Genomic DNA, 12,587 nt, shown 5'->3' on the forward strand with positions numbered 1-12,587 from the left:
TTTTTTTATTAACATTAAATTTTTTTTATTCTACAAATTTTGACAATAAGAAAATGTTACCATTAATTATTTTTATTATTGTACCTATATTGTTAAAAATATTTATTTTTATTTAGTAACTGACGCTGGGAACAGGCTTCCCTATGATAGTTTGGCTCTTTAATTTGCATTTTGAAAATAATATTTAATTTTATAAATTAAAGTGGCTGTAGGCAATTTATTTCTTAAAAAACACAAGAGACATGTAATTGTACGCTTTGTGGAGACTCACCCATATACTATATTTTTACTATGGAAATGTCCAATGATTATATACATTTTTAAAAATCTGTTGATAAAAATCTAAAATGTCAATTTCAGACAAACCACACATACTAAATTCATACCCAGACACTTTGTAAATTTTTCGCTAACAACTCAAAAATATGTGGTTTTAAAACGAGAAACATAAGGTCTCTTGTACAATCTTATAAAAATATTACTTTATGAATTGCAGTTACAGAAATTGTAAAATATTAGGTCTTAAAATTTTTGCTCATGTTAAAAGAAAGAAAACAAGCAGAATATTTTATTTACTAACCTGATTTTAGCCATTTTCCTCTTCGTCGATTTTTTTATTTTTCCTTCAGTTACATAACCACATTTACGAGAATTGCCCATCTTCAGATGATTTATGAATGTGGCAATCAATGGTAATAAAAAATTACACTTTTTAAAAAATAACCGAAATGTATAACAATAACTTTTCACACCTCACGACAAATACTTTCGCGTTGTTTTAGGTAAAGTAGATCAACAAAACATTAGATGCTAGCGCTACCGGCTTTTTGCATAATCAAAACATAGGTCAGTAATGGCTCTAGAAAGGGAAAACTGGGTGTCAATTTTGAATTATATTTGAAAAATAGGAAGTATTGTAATACCGAAATTTTTCGAACTCGATTTTTTATGTATCTTTATGTTTTTTTAAGACGCATCTTATGTGCTATTAGCGAATAATCAACTGATATTCTATTTAAAGTTATTGAATTTTTAAAAATTAGAAAAAAACGTTTTTTGCCTATAACTTTAAAAAAAGGACTGACACCAATGCATGTTTATCCCTAGTTTTGTTGAGTTTTTCAAGACGCATGTTTTGACCTATTAGCAAACATTTTCCTCTTATTCTATTCAGAGTTATTAATATTTTGAAATTTTGAAAAATTGACATTTTTGCATTATTTGCTTAACAATCTTTGTGTAACTTAAAAATAATCATAACCAACTTAGAAAATATTCAAAAACAAATCGATTGACCTATTTGTGAACATTTATTATAATTATCCTATAAATTGGTCACGAAAAATCTCCATGAAGAAGCCAAGTCTTCATTGAATAAAGACAAAAAGTACATTTCCCATGAGGGAGGAATTCATACTTCAACTTGGCAGCGGTTTTTATTATTATTTTAAATAATACACAATAAGAAATACATGTAATAGTAAGCATAATTACTGTTACACTATTGAAAAATGCAGTAAAATTATTACAAATTATATTATTAAAAAATTGTAGTAACAATAAATAGAATTTATTACTTAGAAACCCTTAACTCTGAGTATTCGAAATCTGACAATTAGTTTAATTCAAAGTTTAAAATGTTATTTAGATTAAAATAATTTTATGAATATCATAAATATAATTTTTACAAATTTTATTAATTGAAAGGACTTTCTAGTTTAGCTTTCCAAAAAAAAGATTTTTTGCTTGAGAATGTTCCTCAGTATCATAAAATTACTGTCCCAAAATGTTTTTTTTTTTAATATGCAAAGAATGTTGTAATAAAAAATTGTTTAATAGTCCTGCCTCAATGTATTATGTTATGAAAAATCTTTTTTCAAACTGGTGCGCGGTTTTTCTCGAAATCTAACGAAGCAATTTTAAAAAACCCAAAATCATTCGATTCCTTATTTAAAAAAGTATAGAAAGAACTTAAGAACTTAAAAAATTTCATATTTCTACCCCCTGTTTTTTTATACGGGTGGTAAATTGCCCCAAAACACTGCGTTTTTTGCGAATTTTTTTGAAAAATTTACATAAAAATGAAAAAACCTTTTAAAAAATCGTCTTTTTGGTTTATTGTCTAGAATAAAGCGTTGTGATGAGATTCCCGTTTGAATGTTCAATTTTCATATTACTGGTTGTCCGGAATGAAGTGCACTAAAAAAGGTACCTTTTGGAAGAGGCAACCTAGAACTAAACCAAAATGGTCAAAACTTAGAAAATTTTTTTACCACCTTGTAAGTAGTTAAGACCCGAATAATGCAATTATAAAGTAAAACATCGTGCCATCATTAAAATTTAAAGTAGTCTAAATATAGGAGGTGCCTCCCATTGAATATTTTTTTGCATTATTTGTTAAAAAAATAAAATATTATTTTAAAATAATTACCCATAACTATTTTAAGAAAATTTTAATTATCAAATTCATCATGAATTGGAAGGAAAAGATTATGTGCTACAAAAAATACGAAAGTAAATTTATTTAAACATTAATTTACAAAATTAATTATAAAAAACGTTGCGGCAGTATATAATGGGACCCTGCCTTCTATCATAATGTCCGCCTCTTCTATTACGTCCCCGCCTATTCTGGTCTCTCGGTGGGGGCACTTGTCTACCATCTACAAATTACAATAATAATATAATAAAAATACAAATGAGAACAAAAATAAATATATTATAATTATTGAAGAAAATAAAAAAAAGTAAAACCAGAAAAAATAGAAACAAAAATAATAATAAAAACAGTAAAAGATCTAACATGAATAATAAAAAGAAGATTAAAAATATATAAAGATAAATACTGATAATACAAACAAGTATATGAATAAAAGGAGGAATAGAAAAAAAGCTAAAAAACAAAAAAAATAATAACACAAAGGGGCCTTTCTATAAATTTAAAAAAAAACAATAAAATTTTAAAAATTACAGACAAGAATAAGAATAAAAAACTAAAAAATAAAACGATAAAATTGATTTAAAAAATACATAACAAAACTATAATAAAAATAAACAATTAATAAATATTAATAAAAACAAAATTGTGGAAAGAAAAGACAAAAATGAGAATAGAAGCACGAATCAAAATTTGAAGAAATAAAAACAAGAATGGTCAGTTGGGGTAAATAGAAAAAGATTTGCAAAGTTTCAGCAATAATATAAGTTTTTTCCTTTAAATCGCAATACCCCCCCCCTCTCTCTCTATTGTAAGAAATATTTTTAAAACTACTGTTTCTATTTACCCCGAATTTCCAATTTTTTGGGATAAATGAAAACAGTCTCTTATTTTTAATTAAATTTTGCAAAATGAAAAAATCAAAGTTGATTTTTGTTGCAGTATAAGAACAAAAATTTAAAAATCGAAAACAGACGAGAATAAAGAGATAAAAATATAATTAGGGTCAGTTGGGGTAAAAAACAAGCGGTAAATTGAAACAGTAGTTATCTCAGTTAAAGAAAAAATTTAAAATATAAATATGGCCTTAAACCTTGAACCTTAGATCATCCCAAATTTAAAATATAAACAAAAAATGATAATAATAAAAACCAAAAAGAACTAAAAAAGTACCAAAAAGCAATAAAAAAATTCATTAAAATATTATTATTATATTATCTAGTTGATTAAGCAATTGTCCACCTACAAAAAATTTTAAAATATAAGAAAAAACGGAACAAGAAGAGAAATAAAAAGAGATGAAAATAATCGCATAACATGAAATATTACATTATTAAATAAATATAAAAATAATTAAAAATAAAAACAATAATAATGTAAAAAAATAAAAAATAATTACAGTGAAAGAGCTGACTTGAATAAAAAAGAATAATATTATAAATAAATAAGAAAACTTAATAAAAAAAATAGTACGAAAGAAAACGAGAATGTAAAGAAAAAAGGAATATAAAAACAAAAGATATATAGACTAAAAAAAGAAAATTAAGTGTCGATTATGCAATTTGATTTAATTCTAACATCAAAGTCAAGCTCATTCTAATGTCAAATTCAAATTTATTTTGACGTCAATGTCAAATTAAGAAATGAATTTCCCGACTTAAATTTGACATATATGTCAGAATCAAATGAAAAAAGTATTAATGAATAATAAAATTAAAAACATAATTACCATTAGGTACGTTTAGTGGTGGCAATTGTGGAGGGTTTCCTGCTGCATTAGCTAGAATGAAAAATGAAAATAAGATTAAAAATAAAATAAAAAAATAATGTAAGTATCAAAATAGAAATTTGAAAAAAGGCTTAAAAGAAAAACGCGAATATCATTTTGAAAAAAAAGAAAAGGGAAAAATTGAAAACAAAAATAAAAGTAAGAATTTAAGAAAGAAATTAAAAAGAAAATAAATACAATAATAATTAAAACCAGAAGAAGCTGAATAAAATTCAAAACTATATGTTATAAATACATTAAAAACGATAATAGGAAGATACTATGTATAAAAATGAAAATAAATTTTCAAAAGCAATAAAATTATAATTTACAAAATGTGAAATGATTTAAGTATAAAAATTTTAACAATTATAAAAATAAAACATAAAAACTGATATAAGAAAAATAATAAGAAAATTAAAAACAAAAAAAAGTATTAATGAATAATAAAATTAAAAACATAATTACCATTAGGTACGTTTAGTGCTGGCAATTGTGGAGGGTTTCCTGTTGCATTAGCTAGAATGAAAAATGAAAATAAGATTAAAAATAAAATAAAAAAATAATGTAAGTATCAAAATAGAAATTTGAAGAAAGGCTTAAAAGAAAAACGAGAATATCATTTTAAAAAAAAGAAGAAAAGGGAAAAATTGAAAACAAAAATAAAAGTAAGAATTTAAGAATGAAATTAAAAAGAAAATAAATACAATAATAATTAAAACCAGAGGAAGCTGAATAAAATTCAAAACTATATGTTATAAATACATTAAAAACGACAATAGGAAGATACTATGTACAAAAATGAGAATAAATTTTAAAAAGCAATAAAATTATAATTTACAAAATGTGAAATGATTTAAGTATAAAAATTTTAACAATTATAAAAATACAAAAATTTAATAACAATTATAAAAATAAAACATAAAAACTGATATAAGAAAAATAATAAGAAAATAAAACAGAATATAATAAAAAATTATAACTAAAGAAGGAAAGACAAGAAACTAAAATAACCTAAGGAATACAAACATTAGGGACAAAAATGAATCAAGAATGAAATATTAAAAAAACTACAACTACGAGAAAAGATTTAAGTATAACAAAGCAATTATCCAATTAAAAAAAGGGAATGAAAAACATAAATAAACCTAATAAATAATAAGAGGAAAAAAATAATTACCATGCGGTACGTAAAATGGTGGCATTTGTAACGGGTTTCCTGCTCCATTTGCTAAATGAAATATGGAAATAAGATGAAGAATTAAAAAAACAATGTAAATAGAAGAATACAAATATAAAAAATGGTGAGATCAAAATTGAGAATATGAATGAGAAAAGGGAATAAAACAGAGAAAGATTAAAAACAAAAATTAAGTAAAAATATTAATAAGAATGAAAACAAAAGAAAATAAAAACAATTTTAATTCAAACAAGAACAATCTGAATAAAAACCAAAACTCTATGTCATAATTTTTAAACTAAAGAAATCGATTTTTTTGAATTCTAAACCAGAAAGTCCCATTACATAGAAAGAAAACAATAATAAAACTATGAAAAAAATATGAAAAAATGGAAAAGGCAATAAATAATTAAATCAAAAATTATAATTACCATCAGCTAAGTTTATTGGTCGAAATTGTGGAAGGTTTCTCGGAGCATGTGCTAAAAAATAAAAAATAAAATTAAGTAGCAAAAGTCAGTTCACAAAATACGTAACGCTTTTTTTGGAAATTTCAACCTCCCCTGCCCCCTGGAAGCGTTACGTATTTTCTAAACAGCCCCCAATAAAATTGACAAGAATAAAACCAAAATAAATAAAACAAAAGATTTAACTACAATAAGAATAAAAAACAATTATGAAAAAAGTATAAAAAACTAAAAAAAGCAATATGTAATAAAATCAAAAATAATAATCACCATCAGGGATGATTACCGGTTCCAATTGTGGCGGATCTCCTGCAACGTTTGCTAACACAAAAAAGGGGACAATATTAAGAGTAATTTAAAAAATCAAGTCACTAGAAGAATTACAGTATTAAGTTAAATATTAAGAACAAAATTATTAATAAATATAGAAATAAAACAGAAAACAAAAATGAAGGAAAAAATATTAATATCATTGAAAACAAAATATAATAAATACAATAATAGTTTAAAGAATAAAAATGTTAATAAAATGAAAAACTATAGGCAGTAAATACATAATAAAACAACAACAAAAATAACATAAGAAATAAAAGTATTAAGAAACATAAATCAAGAATAAAAAGAAACAATAAACATAATGAACACAAAAAATAAAAAGAATCAAAATGATAAAAATGAGAGGCAAAAATATACAAAAGTTTAACAAAATAATCATCAGAATAAAAGCGAAAATTAATATAAATAAAGAACAAAAAAGGATAACTGGCGACAATTATATAAAAAAATGAATAAAAATAAAAACTGAAAAAGGACAATAAATAAATAAATGAAAAATTATAATTACCTAAGTTTACTGGTTGAAATTGTGGAGGGTTTATCGGAGCATGTGCTGAAAAAAAAATTACAATTTAGTAGCAAATAAAATTGACAAGAATAAATAAAAAATAAATAAAACAAAGGATTTAAATACAAAAAAAATAAAAATAAAACTATCAATAAAGTATAAAAAACTTTAGATATAATTAAACAAAAAAAATAAAAATGATAACAATGAGTGGCAAAGGATACAAAAAATTAACAAAATACTATTCAGAATAAAAATTTAAATAAATATAGACTAAAGAAAAGATAACTGGCGACAATTATATAAAAAAATTAAAAAAGTGTAAAAAAAGAAAAATTAAAAAATGGATTGTGAAATCCGACAAAAAATTTAAATATATGAAAACAGTAATAAAATTATAAGAAAAGTGTATAAAAACAAAAATAGACCTAATAAATAATAAAATAAAAAATATATTTACCATTATTGTCGTTTATTGCTGGCAAAGGTGGATGGTGTGCTGCTGCATTTGCTAAAATGAAATATAAATATATGATTAAGAAATTTAAAAAAATATAAATTCAAAAATACTAATTTAAAAAAGGTTAATAAAAACGAGAATATCAATTTAAAAAAAGAGGAATAAAACAGGAAAAATTGAAACATAAAAATAAAAATATTAATAAAATTGACGACAAAATTAAAACAAGAAGAATCTGATTCAAATGCAATACTATACAAAAAGAAGAAAAATGATAAAAACAAAACATAGAAACAATGAAAAATAATTTTTAAAAAACGAGAGAATATAATAAAAATTAATAATAAAAAAAGGAATGTCAAGAAACAAAAATAACATAAGGAATAAAATTATAAAGAAGAAACATAAATAAAAAATAAAAAAATCTAATCATAATGAATAAAAAAAACTAAACATAATGAACACAAAAAATAAAAAGAATCAAAATGATAAAAATGAGAGGCAAAAATATACAAAAGTTTAACAAAATAATCATCAGAATAAAAGCGAAAATTAAAATAAATAAAGAACAAAAAAGGATAACTGGCGACAATTATATAAAAAAATGAATGAAAATAAAAACTGAAAAAGGACAATAAATAAATAAATGAAAAATTATAATTACCTAAGTTTACTGGTTGAAATTGTGGAGGGTTTATCGGAGCATGTGCTGAAAAAAAAATTTAAAATTTAGTAACAAATAAAATTGACAAGAATAAATAAAAAATAAATAAAACAAAGGATTTAAATACAAAAAAAATAAAAATAAAACTATCAATAAAGTATAAAAAACTTTAGATATAATTAAACAAAAAAAATAAAAATGATAACAATGAGTGGCAAAGGATACAAAAAATTAACAAAATACTATTCAGAATAAAAATTTAAATAAATATAGACTAAAGAAAAGATAACTGGCGACAATTATATAAAAAAAAAATAAAAAATGGACAAATATATAATAACATAATTAGAAGAATACAAATAAATCATAATAGTAAATAAAAGTTTGAGTAAGAAATAAATCCGACAAAAAATTTAAATATATCAAAACAGTAATAAAATTATAAGAAAAGTGTATAAAAACAAAAATAGACCTAATAAATAATAATGAAATAAAAAATATATTTACCATTATCGTCGTTTATTGCTGGCAAAGGTGGATGGTGTGCTGCTGCATTTGCTAAAATGAAATATAAATATATGATTAAGAAATTTAAAAAAATATAAATTGAAAAATACTAATTTAAAAAAGGTTAATAAAAACGAGAGTATCAATTTAAAAAAAGAGAAAAGAATTAAATATAAAAATAAAAATATTAATAAATTTGACGAAACAAATTAAAACAAGAAGAATATGATTACAATGCAATACTATAAATACCTATTTAATATATAATAAAACGATAATATGAGTAAGCTGGATGTGAATAAGAAAAATAAGTAAAGGAAGATATTTACTGATATAATGAAAAAAAATAAATAGAATAAAAATGAAAGGCGAAAATATGCAAAAATTTAACAAAATAATCATCGGAATAAAAACGATAATAAAACTAAGTATAAACTAAAGAAAAGAAAACTGGAGACAATGATATAAAAACAATTAATAAAAAGAAAAATGGACAAATGCAGAAAGAAAAAAAATCTAATTAGAAAAATACAAATATGTGATAATAGTAAGAAATAAATGTATAAGAGTTAAATACAACAAATAATTGGATGTATGAAAATGAATAAAAAAATAAAAAAATAAAAGAGAGAATATTCTTAAAATTGATATTAAAATCAAAGTGAAGGCGAGAAACAAATATAGAAAAAACAATGACAACATAAAGAAGAAGAAAAAAATGTAAACAAAACATAAATAAAGCAAAAGTGAAATATGAAAAAACAGCATGCATAAATGAAAATACAAATAAAAAGAAAATAAGATAAGAATGAAAAGCGATAGTTTATGTAATAAAAATTCAAGAAATTAATAATAAGAATAAAAAAATAAAAAAAGAAAGAATAAATACAATAAAATATTTCAAATATAACAAAACAACAATAATAAAACCCAAAAATAAGTATAATAAATACTGGAATAAAATCAAGAAAAAAGATAATTACCTGGGATGTTTGCCGGTTATTCGACTTCCGGGCTTCCTAGAGTGTTACCCGTTTCTATTGAGGAAAAATAAAAGTACTCACCTATTTTTGATCGCTTTCGTCGATTTCGCGATCCTTCACGCCTGCCTCTTCCAGCGCTCTTGCTTCTCCGATTGCTTGATGCACCTCTCATTTTGTTGGTTGCGAAGAACGCGAAGAACTCCTCAAAGTCTTCTGGAGAGCAACGTGACCGCAACGCGCAGGAAACAAGCAAATCTCAAAAGATACCAACGACCGTCACCAAATGCGCTTGCGCTGCAATGGACTTTTGATTTGCATAGTCAAAACCGCACTTATTTAAACTCCTCGAATATAATAAAATATTATAAGCAGAGTAAAAAAATTAACTTATAGATTTATTGTTTTAGAATTACTTATAATGCCTTCTAATAAAAAATAATTGTTTTAAAATACTTTTAGGTTAATATTTTTTGTCGTTAATCAAACTTCTAAATTAATATATAAATTTTCCTGCTCTTTTAAATTGATGCAATTTTTTTTAATTAAAAATTTACCCCATTTTTTAAAATCAAAAATATATTTTAATTAATTTTGTAAATGGACTCTTTTTTAATTCATTAAATGTATAATTTTAATTAAAAAAACTAAACAAAATTAGGATCTTTCGAGATATTAATTGATTATTTAATTAATGTAAATAAAGAATGAAATATTTTAGAAATAAATAAAGTTATCGTGATTCTAAACTTATCACTTGATAGTTTATGCATTCCACATTCAATGAGCCCTATAAGTATCTTGGATTTGTGTACTGTTAATAAATAATTGCAATTCTATTCTTTTCATTCTTATAGAGCCCCTTGGATGCGGAATTACATACATAATTTTTAAGTGGTTAGTTTAGAATCATTATAAATTTATTTGTTCAATATTGTTAATTAATTAATATACCTAAAAAAATGAAATTTGTATAATTTTTTGAATAAAAGTATCTTTTTAAAATTAATCAATGAAAAAGAAAAAATTGGTGCACTTAACAAACATCCAAAAATATTTTTAATTTTCAAAAAATAGGTAAATTAAAAATTTTTTTAATAAAAAAAATGTGTAACATTAGATAGAGCAGGAAAAAACCTTTCGTCAAATTCATCTTTTTACACAACATATGTGATTTTTCAAAAAAATCAAATGACAAAATATATTGGAAAAAAATAATTTTTTTCGAAAGGAGTAATAGACTTTCACAAAATACGTAACGATTTTTTTAAAAATTTCTACCTTACGCGTTACGTATTTTGTGAACAGCCCCTAAATCTAGATCTTCTAAAATTGTTTAAAATTAATATTTATTATTTTTTTGTTTGCGTCAGAAACAATTTTTTAGTTTTTACAGGTTTTTGAGGTTATGTTTACCCTCCATTCTCCTTAAAAATGCATCAAGTTTTAAAGTTTTTTTTTTAAAAAGTGTGTTTTTAAATGAACTTCACAACAATTTCATCCAAAAAATTATAAAATTAAAATTTACTAGGGGAGAGGGCCCCAAAATGGACATAGTTTTAATTTTGTGCTATAGAACCTAAACGTTTTAGGATATTTAAAAATAATGCATACCGTATGAAAGTACAATAAATAAGGTATCTTTTGGCCATAAAGAAAAAATTTCAATTTGAAAACAAACATATTTTAAAGAATTTTTTTAAATAGTTATAAATTTCGATTTGAAAAAAAGTGTCCCCAAGATGGACGCCTTCATAATATGCATTAAAAAACAGGTAAAATAAAATATCAAGTAAGGATTTTTGAACCAATTTTCTGTTTCTTCATTATATTTTTTAAAAGTTCTAACATTTTTTAAATGTCAAAAATTAAATAATATTGGGAGAAAATTAATTATAAAAATAATAAATTAATTAAATTAATTTATTTAATTTATCCAATCCAATTTATTTAATTTATAATTTATTTAGTAAGAGATTAGTTATATTTTAAAATTAATTAAAGGAGATTAACAATAAATCCAGATCTAAGCTGAAATGTCTGAGTCACAATTCGGACATTCGAACCAGGGTCCGCAATATTAAGTAACTGTAACATTGAAAATAAATAAAATTAAGAAATTAAGGTGATATGTCCATCTTAGGGCCACCAGACTGTCCATCTTAGGACGAATGACTTCATTTTTTTAGCGCAAATAAAAATTATTTACAAACACAGTGTCAACTGAATCGTTTAAGAGTACTGAAATAAAAACTGTTACAAAACTTTTTAAAACGAAAAATCCACGTGATATGTGTTACAGAAAAAAAATTCTTTCCGAACCGTGTTTATATAAACATATATTTTTTGTAATTTAATTGTTAAAATCTTGTTTTTAAAACTATTTTTATCTCTTTTTCGAGGATACAAAACGGTAAAAAAATTTAAGCAAAATTGAACAGGTCAAAGTGGAAAATATGTTGGTTCGGCGTAAAACCTTCATATATTAATATGAGGCGTTTCATATGAGAACGAGATATGATGTCTCAGATTTTCCTTAACTTTTGGGTTTTGAGAGACATTTTGGTGTTAAATAAGTATGTAAATATTGAATTAAATTTTTAAAATATTTTTAGAGATATTTGCATTAAAAAATTATTGTAATATTTTTTTCTTTTTCTTATAACTTTTATTCTTTTGATCCTACAAAAAAAAGTTCTGAATGTTTTTTAATCTAAAAATATTAAAATTTATGAAAAAAATTATTGCACTAAAAAATTATAAAATTTCAATTAATTTATTTAAAAAATAAAATTTAATTTCACGTTTTAAACATGTTTTTCCTGTTTCTCAAGTTTGAAAAAAATCATGAATGAAGTTGATAATGTAATAAAGACTTCCTGAAATTTTAAGCTTGGCGTTATTTTTTGTTTTCAAGATAAAAATATTTAAACGGTGAAATGCATGGGTTCAGCGCGCAAAACGATCATTGTAAGAGGGGCCCATAATTTAGTGCGCCGCGGCGACGGTCACATGCGGTGCGTGTTCTCACTGGGCCCCTGTAGAATGATTATTTTATGCGCTTAACCCATGCATTTCAATGTTTAAATATTTTTATCTCGAAAACAAAAAATAACGCCAAGCTTAAAATTTCAGGAAGTCTTTAGTACATTATCAACTTCATTCATGATTTTTTTCAGGCTTGAGAAATAGGAAGAACATGTTTAAAACGTGAAATTAAATTTTATATTTTAAAAAATAATTGAAATTTAATAATTTTTTAGTGCAATAATTTTTTTCA

General features: G+C 23.0%; 1 protein-coding gene across 2 annotated transcripts; it reads right to left on the reverse strand.

The window, feature by feature from the left end:
• Positions 1-1,927: 1,927 nt before the first annotated feature.
• LOC127279571 (circumsporozoite protein-like) lies at positions 1,928-11,074 on the reverse strand. Of its 2 annotated transcripts, XM_051301996.1 has the most exons (11): positions 9,392-11,074; positions 8,328-8,378; positions 7,821-7,865; positions 7,157-7,207; positions 6,697-6,741; positions 6,123-6,173; positions 5,817-5,867; positions 5,386-5,436; positions 4,674-4,724; positions 4,167-4,217; positions 1,928-2,663 (listed from the first exon to the last, which is right to left on the reverse strand). In XM_051301996.1, exons 1-11 carry the CDS (start codon positions 9,480-9,482, stop codon positions 2,545-2,547), a joined length of 657 nt encoding a protein of 218 aa, XP_051157953.1. In that variant the 5' UTR covers positions 9,483-11,074; the 3' UTR covers positions 1,928-2,544. The 2 variants fall into 2 exon arrangements, with proteins under 2 accessions (XP_051157953.1, XP_051157954.1); XM_051301997.1 differs by lacking the exons at positions 7,157-7,207; positions 7,821-7,865.
• Positions 11,075-12,587: the final 1,513 nt, after the last annotated feature.

This window comes from Leptopilina boulardi, unplaced genomic scaffold (genome assembly GCF_019393585.1).
Source record: "Leptopilina boulardi isolate dan_hultmark-lab unplaced genomic scaffold, ZJU_Lbou_2.1 LbouV2_218, whole genome shotgun sequence".
NCBI classification, from domain to species: Eukaryota; Metazoa; Arthropoda; class Insecta; order Hymenoptera; family Figitidae; genus Leptopilina; species Leptopilina boulardi.

Bases quoted from the DNA above. Each gene is read 5' to 3' on its own strand.
- LOC127279571 (XM_051301996.1), bottom strand. From the start codon at position 9,482: ATGAGAGGTGCATCAAGCAATCGGAGAAGCAAGAGCGCTGGAAGAGGC. The intron at 8,379-9,391 runs GTGAGTACTTTT...ATTTCATTTTAG, and splicing joins ACGAAAGCGATCAAAAATAG to CAAATGCAGCAGCACACCAT. The intron at 6,174-6,696 runs GTAATTATAATT...TTTTTGTGTTAG, and splicing joins ATTTCAACCAGTAAACTTAG to CAAACGTTGCAGGAGATCCG.